Here is an 8,740-nt window from a genome sequence, read left to right on the forward strand (position 1 = left end):
AAATGATATCAAGGATTCGAAAGTAGAGCTAGCAACGGGTTGGGCAGGTCATCCAGCGTTTATGGCCTGGGCCACAAATTGCCAGGGTAGGGCCCTTTAGCTCAGTTGGGCCAGGCCCAGGTCAGGCCAATAAGAACCTAGACCGAGCTTGGGCCTATCCTGTTGCCAGCTCTAACTTTCTCTTCGTCACAATGCCGGATCTCTCTCTCTCTCTCTCTCTCTTTTAACGTCTTGTTGGGCCTTCTATGGGTAGGATTGTTCAAAATAGAGCAGCTCTCGCGAACATTTCCCATCCTTTCCTTAAATTAGAGGATCTAAAAACTTGGGCCTCAAGGCGCAGTATCGACCTCACTCAAAATATAATTCTTCTCAAACCACGTAAGATGTCATCAACTACTCAATTTCACATCTGATTTTTATAGCATGATTTCACTGTCGATTTCTCAATCCATGCTTAAAAGGTGATAAGGCCTCATCATTCGTTTATAAGTTTGAATTTATTAATCACACCTATTCTCAAAAAGTGACCAATATAACCCTGCTTGTAAATTGCACCATGCCCTTACTACTCGAGAAGAATGGGCAAAGAACGATCTATTGAGGCTTCTTGTGTATACTGGTACAACCATATGCATGGGAAAATAACCAAAAGAAACAATAATACAAGGGAGGAAACTTGGGGGCAAAACGCAAGAAAAAATATGGACAAAGGTAACCTACTTGGGCCAAGCAAAAGGCAAACCCTTTCTTTTTGGCGGATAGAAGGCAGCACTTTTACACACTCCATTTTTTCTCCATACATTAGACACTAATTTACAGCGAGAGGGGGGGAGAGAGAGAAAGAGAGACTCCATTATCTCCTGGAGCTTCAGAGAGAGAGAGAGAGAGGATCAGGGCTCTTGGGTGTGGACGCGCGTATGGAGCTCCATAATCTCCTGGTGATTGGGGTCCACTGATAAGGCAGCCCGGCAGTCCCTGAGGGCCCCCGGCACATCTCCTATGCACTCGTGGAAGGCGGCACGGAGGTGCAAGAGATGGAGGTCAGCCTTGAAAGCAATGGCCCTCGTCAACTCTGCTATCGCCTCCTGCTCTTGGTGGCTGTCCATCAATACTGCACCCACCATTTTCTTTCTCATCACATTACAACAAAGTCACCAAAAAGGAAAACACCACATTTCAATCTAATAATTTTGAATATAGTCTACCACTAAGTAACCACACTTTTACTTTTCTCATACTAAAATAACAAAACAATAATAGCAACGTTGATGATTATGAATTATGATGATTTTATGCCTTGAGCACCAAGCACATGGCAGAAGCCTCGACTCCCCCCTCACCACCACTAATCAAAAGTTTATCCATAATGGATGCCACAATTACCAAGTTACAGAAATAGCCATGATTAGTTAAGTCTGGGGTTCACCCCCAAAGAAAAACTAGAACGAAGATGCATACATAGAAACGTACAGTCTCACGGCATATTGGTGATTCATATATTATATACGCCAAGTTATTTTGCAAAAATTTTGAAAAAGAAATTTGATTACTACATCATGTTTTATTATAAATCTGATAAATCACATTAGTGCAGGGCTATGGCTGCATACAACACAACAGCGTTGTGTGGGTGCATCATCTATTTCTTTTATGAAAGGATAAGATTCATATGTATCCACCATCCAAAATCCGCCGAAGAGATGGATTTCAGGGGCCAATAATCTTGATCACAGGTGATCATGAGATAAATAAATAAATTTGAACTTTAAAAGTGGGTCTATTTTGAACTTCTTCTTGCAATATCAATATATATATATATATATATATATATATATATATTAGAATGTATTTTTTCTTTTCTTTTTTGCAGCATTTATTTCAAGTTTGCGCAACTCATTAGATCTGCATCTTTTTTGGAGCTGCAAGAGGATGAATCCAAGGCAGAAATGTATTTCTAATGATTTTGGATGTGTTTCATAGCCTAAATTCATCGAAAACTGGGGTGGATTTGTGTCCGGGATTCATGGTAGATTTTTTTGTGAAATTTGAGCTGGTAGAAGGTAAAATGGGGGTCTGAATCTGACCTGCAGCTCTATATCTATAGGGATAAACCCGAAGAGGGTCTAACTGGGTGACCATCTTGAGATCAGCCTTGGTGAGGTCTCGATCACAATACTCAGACCTCTTTTCATAGGCAGATGCATTGTTCCTGGCTTTCTCAATGAGCTTTGTCATTTCATCATATGCTGCTTTCTTGTCATTCTTAAGGTAATAGACCCTAGCAAGACCTTGGTGGGCTCTGGTATGTCGAATCTTAAGTGCACTCAGGTAGCAATCGGCTGCCAAGTCCAGTTTTCCACAGTCCACGCAGACACTCCCAAGATTGTTCAACGCCTGCCCATATCATAGAAGAAAACAAGAAATAAGAGAATAAATTTAAGAAGTTATGCCCCATAATAGAGACGGTCATTCAAAAGAAAATATTATGAAATGCCCTATTAATAAAATATATTAGAATGATGTTATGACCAGTGTATTGGAACTATGTACATGAAATCATGATGAAGATATTATGACACTTGTATGGACCAAATAGGACTTTCCTAGAAGAAAGTGGACATGTTTAATGTGATCTTAGCAAAGTGCCCTGCCCTGCCTTGGCAAAGTAAGTGTGTGCATGTATGTCCCAGTTTGTGTATATTTATGCATATTAATGCATATTTGCATAACATGCCAGTTATTTTACAAATAGGTCTATCGAAAACCTTTGTGAAGCGCATATGCTTAAAGTCCTGATTTTCCTAAAGTGAATTTAGGAACATAGATCATCTAATCCATCAGTTACAGTTCCAACCATCTACTTCGTATGTAGATAACATCATATCCCCTTGAGGCCTCAACAACTAAGAAAATTGGTTTTTGAGTCCCTCTTGTCTAGGTATGAGTATTTGATTTGCCAGGCAAGGTGGAGTTATAGTCAAAGAAAGAGGTACATGAGATAAATGATTGCTAGCAATAACTCTAATTCCAAGGAACAATTTAATAACAAAATGTGGAGAAAATCTAGAAGGGAACTCCATACACCAGATGAACAAATCCACATTAAACATCACCGAATCAAGTGGCTCTACTGTAATGTCAGAAAGGACAAGAATAGCTCTAACGTGGGTAAAGGAATCAGCCCCCAAACTAGGCAACAATTTTATTTTAGTCCATTTTTTTATACATTTAGATTTATCTTCATATACTTTTCTACCCAATATGAGTATCATATTTCTTTATTTTCAATTTGATTTTCAATCTATATATATATATATATATATATATATATATAACTTCCAGGGTGTGGGTCGCCATTACACACACATAAAAGGAAAAAAAAAAGACTTTCTAGACCTTTCCTATTTTTATTTCTTTGGTTTGTCCAGCCAGTGCACTGTGTAAGAGTACTCCAGTAGACCGAAAAATGAAAACCTAATTACAACCTTCTAGATTGAACCAATTTTTTAAAAAAAAAGACAACCAACTCCTCTAAAATAATTTTAAACAGCGGCACTCCAAATTTTTAACAAATTAGAACTCCTCTAAACTTAGGAATTAGACCAGGTCAAAGACTTCAACCACTTCCCACTTCCTTATCCTAATTGAACTAGATGTCCTACATTTATCAAGCTGTCAGCCTCGCCAGAATATGTGCAATCCTAGGGCTCCAACTAAGAGATTGAGGAAGGTTCCTTTTGTTTTTGTGTCTGCATATTTCAGGAAAGTCCCTTTATGGCATTAGATGTCCAAGAAAGAAAAAAATGACAGCCCTCATTTAATATGGTGACAATCAAGTATTTTCCAACAAGTCCCATCAGATTACGTTACCCCTCCTAGGAAAATTACCAAATGCATTTGCAGTTAATATTATCAAATACCCAGTGAGTTGAAAAATTCAAAATTTCATATTACCCCAACCATGGTGTTAGAAGATTTCTACTAGGCAAACATATTAGTCTCTTGCTGGCTAACTTGATCTTAACAACAACCATTAAAATAGATCTCATCTGCTAACGGAACTATATCTGATCACAGGTCCTCGTGGGGTTCAAAGGACTGGGCCCTTAAAACATGCAATTTCTACCATTTCTGACAAATGCACACACACAAAAACCAAGAAATTCATGTTAATAGCCATTTCCAGTAAATTACTTCCACTAAAAATTGGCATAAAAAATATTAAAATTGTAATAAGAAAGAAAGCATGAATTGTGATGTGTACTTGCATGTAAAGTTGTAAACCTAAGTGAGTGCATGATAAGAACAACGGGGTAAAGGAATGAAGATGAACTCACCTGGCCTTTACGAAGTCCATCCGAAGGGCACTTTAACGCATCTTCAAGAAGTGAGACAACTGTGGCAGAGGATGAAGCATCAAGGCTAGAATCTGCTAAGGCATAGGCTTTCAAAAAGAAAGCTTCAAAAGATCTCTGAAGGTTAATTGATTCTTCAGCTTTACGAAGCCCTTCCTCACAATGACCAGTATCATACAAAATCCAACCCTCATATACCAGGCGCTCATGCTCACTGGTTGCATGCTTGCGTGCTAATTGTAGGCTGCGCATTGCTGCTTCTGGAGAATTCAATCTAACAAAACCAACTCAAGATAAATCACAAGACAACATAATTTACTGTGGAAGACAAGTTATTATAACTATGAGAGAGAGAGAAATTTCCTACATCAATACACACCTGCCCAGAAGTTATAAACACATAAAAACGATGACCAGTGGTTAGATAGAAAGAGAGAGAGAGTTCTGTACCTAAGCAGAAGCAATGACTGTCTGAAGTAAAGGACGCCTTTCGGTGCATCTGACTCGAGCATCTGGTAGATGACTGAAAGGGACCCAATATCATCAACTGAAGACCACCTATCATAAAGCTGCAACCAACAATCTGCAGTTGTCCAATGCTCAACATGCTCATGAATGAGGGTGCGCAATTGAGAAGCAGCTACCCTTCCCTCAAACATACGGTAACCAGGATTAAGTGTAAGAATCGCTTGGATATCACATAGAGCCGATCTATAATCCTCGAGAGCAAGGTAAATGCAAGTGCGAAGCTCCAAGCAATTGAGGGACAGCTTGAACCCAAGTATCCGATTAATCTCAGCCAAGGCAGCTTGGATATTGTTTTCTCTCATCAAAGTAGCAGCCCTATACATGTAAGGGTAGTTAAGCGTTGGGTCCAACTCTGTGGCTTTTTCGAGATCCCCCCACTTCTCACTACCACTGCAATAAAGAGACCTCTCCTGATACATCCAACCAAGAGGATTACAAGAAGCAATAACTGAACCAATCTTTTCATACGATACGAGCTTATTGCTTTCACCTTTTTTGAGACCAACTCTTGCCAAGCCAGCAATGGCATAGACATGGCCAGCCTTGTAAGCCTCTTCGAATAGGCATTCCGCTTCATCATACTCTTTCCTCGAGAGCCTAACGCATCCCAACTGATGAAGGGCCAGCTGCTTTTGCCTGCTATTGCATGCACATTCTACTAATCTTTCCAAGAAACAGGCTGCCATATCAGACTGAGCATCACTATTCATTGCAACCTCACTTAAGAAACAATAAAGGGAGAATGAAGCTCTACCCACCATAATCGACCTTTGTCGAGCATTGGCATTGCAGAAAACCCTAACGACTCGACCATCACTCAAGCATTCCGGAAGCTCATGCAGGAACACTTGCAAGCAGGAAGCAGCGAGAACAGGGGCTCCTTCTTCCAATGCATATTCCATAAGATCAATGGCATCTTGTCGATTACAAACCAAAGACGCAAGCTTTCTATCGCAAGTAGCCTTCAGTTTCTCACAACAAAATTTATTGGCAAACATCAGAATCTCAAGCAAAATATTTACGGGTAGATCCCCTAAATGTCCAATCTGGCTAAATTCCTTGATTGCCCCCATACTAACAGGGGAAATTCCATTCTCAGATAGATCAATGTCCTCTTGTCTAGACTCTACAAAGCACCCACAAAGCATGGCATGAAAAGGAACCGACAGCTTCGCTATCTTTTTTCGGTCACAAACTATTTTGTCATCCCCAATTCGAAAACAAACAGTATCAGAGAGGACGCCACAATTTGCAATTTGTGTTTCAATTTTTTGATCCATTTGGTTTGTGTTATCTACAAAAAGCTCTGATGAAAGATCTAACGGACCAAATTCTTGGATGGGTGTTCCACAAGAGGCCAATAGATCAGAAATCAATTCCTCACCCTGCTTCTCATATTTCATCCATGCCCCAAAAATGATTTTCTCATGGATGGTGTTGGAGTTGAGCCAGGCTGATCTGAGGCTTCTTCGAAGCAATTTCCGCTCCCCAAGCCCCCGAAATACTTGAAATTGGAGAAGATAAAGATCTGCCTTATCCTGAGGAAGACATGACTCGAGCTCTTCGTGAATTTGAGCTAAAACTTCTACATAATCCAATGGCTTAAAGTGTGGTAAAACTGGCGGTTCTGCTACCTTGAAGAGGGATTCGCTACACGAAGAAATGAGTTGGAGATGAAATGGGTGAGGGTGCAATTCAGTTACAGAATCGAGATGTAAATTAGGAAATTGAAAGACAAACTATAAAATTAGGGGTTTCAAAATTAAATCAACAATGCCTAAATCAGTTAACAATATCCATGAGTAATATGCCCACTGCATCAAAATAGTATATATATGATAAATCAGACATGAGTAGTTGGTTCACTTGGAGAAAATTATGGTACCCATATCAGTGGAAAACTTGAGTCTGTAAGCTATTCATCACAGAAAAAATAAAATTACGGAGGGTTTTAAGCATAACGAATCTGTTGAAGTTGCTAACACTCACACAATTAAAAGAGCCATTGCGTGCCAATTCTCAAAACCCACAGTAAAGTAACAACTAACAATGCCTGATAAACACAAACTAGTTAAACATGATTAATATTCAAGCCACTCTTTGATGTTGGTTGAAATAATCATAGAAATAGGTACTATCCATATCAGTGGCTGCGTATTCAATAATAGATAAAATCATATCATTATACTTGGATACCAAAACCGAGAGAACCAATAAGCACTGAATAAACTTGAAACGATAAATCAGATGCGGTTTCTAATTTTTCATTTCTTTCATTATTATTTTTTCTATATAGGATGAGCTGAGGTTCATGGTTGAAAAGTGGGAGCGGATCACTCACTTGGAAGAAATGGGGGTATTTTGCTGATTATCCATATCGGTTACTAGAATAAGGAAAAAGTGACTCATCAAAGAGTAACAGATTACCAGAAAAAAAACGGATTTAGTTGCTTGAATAAAGCGATTGACACCCAAATAAATTAACAAGCATGAATCTGAAACCACTTAATTAAAAATAAGAGATAAACACGATAAAATAGTATATACCTCAACAAAAAATTAAGATGAAAACAGAGGCAAAGGGGTTGTATTGACTTCTAACTACATGAATAAAATGGCTACAGCCAAATCAGCTAACGTAATCAGTAGTGAACTGCCAATCAGGGCAGAATTTGGGGCATTTCCTATTTTGATGCAGCAGCTAATGGCAAAACAAATTAATACAATCAGCAAATGGATAAACGATTTGAGTGCAACATATACGGGAGAAAAAAAAAATCAAATACTTACTCGAATTAATAGCAAATTATCAAAACAAAATTACAAAGAGAATACAGATAAATTAAAAGGCAGAAACCCAGGTTTTAATTACTGGGCTACGAATACTTACTTGGAAGATGAGTGATTAGAGAATTTAGAGAGCTTTCCTCTTTCAACCTGAAGCCATGACTGTGGATTCAGTGCATGTAACTGTGGCTCTTTACATGAATCATTGAGAAACAGGTTTCTCATGGTGCACAAAAGGGGCAAAAAATTCCAGATCTCTGCCACCCCAACACAAATTAACAGCAAATACGATAGGTAAGAAATGCACCCCAAACGCGAGAGAGAGAGAGAGAGAGAGAGAGAGAGAGACTTATCTGAAGGCCCAAGGATCTGAACCAGCAAAGATACAAAGCGGCCTTAAGACTTCGCTTTTAAAGAGAGAGAGGAATGCCAAAAGTGTAACAGCAAAAGGTGGTGTATGAGTAAAACCGAAACATTTGGGAAAAAATAAATACCTCAGAAAAGAGAAGAAAACGTATAAGAAGAAAGAGGAAAATTTGGGTTTCGATGAGAGAGAAACTCTGGGCTAGAGAGAGAAAGAGACATCGGCGCTGTATCGTGGCCGGGCCATGGTTACCTAAGATGTAAAAACGAAAAAGAAAGGGAGCGGTGTAAGCAGAGTGACCAATGTTCAGATTAAACTTACAGAAATACCTACTACTCCAGTGCAGTGCAGGTACTCCTGAGCTCAGTTAAAACCAAATGACCAACATACCCTTTTCGGTCTTTCAGTTGAGTAGTTTGAATTTGACCTAATTTTTCATATTGAATTTCGGCCAAAAACCAAAGCTTTGAATACTTTTAGAAAGAGAAAGATGTGGATAAAGGGATGAGCTGCAAAAGTATTCTCTCTCTAAAGCTAGGGGGAAAGCGTAAGTTTGCATCTTAGGGCTCGGCGCTATAGTGATGCTTCGATGTGGGTTCAAGTTGTGCAGTGCAGTGCAGTGAGGGACTACAGATTTTGCGATGAATAATAGTATAGTGCTCCGTCCCTTTCTCATGAGTGAGTTTTGATTCTCAACAGCCAATCA

The 8,740-nt window shown here is 39.1% G+C and overlaps 1 protein-coding gene across 1 annotated transcript; it reads right to left on the bottom strand.

The window, feature by feature from the left end:
• Window positions 1–579: 579 nt before the first annotated feature.
• On the bottom strand, window positions 580–8,322 carry EOL1 (ETO1-like 1). The gene is made up of 5 exons (XM_006838887.4): window positions 7,774–8,322; window positions 4,806–6,533; window positions 4,338–4,629; window positions 2,085–2,394; window positions 580–1,111 (listed from the first exon to the last, which is right to left on the bottom strand). The coding sequence occupies exons 1-5, from the start codon at window positions 7,893–7,895 to the stop codon at window positions 891–893; spliced, it is 2,673 nt and encodes an 890-aa protein (XP_006838950.1). The 5' UTR covers window positions 7,896–8,322; the 3' UTR covers window positions 580–890.
• Between the last annotated feature and the right edge of the window lie 418 nt (window positions 8,323–8,740).

Source organism: Amborella trichopoda, chromosome 3 (assembly GCF_054954075.1).
Source record: "Amborella trichopoda isolate Santa Cruz 75 chromosome 3, AtrichopodaSantaCruz75HAP2 v2.0, whole genome shotgun sequence".
Lineage (NCBI taxonomy): Eukaryota > Viridiplantae > Streptophyta > Magnoliopsida > Amborellales > Amborellaceae > Amborella > Amborella trichopoda.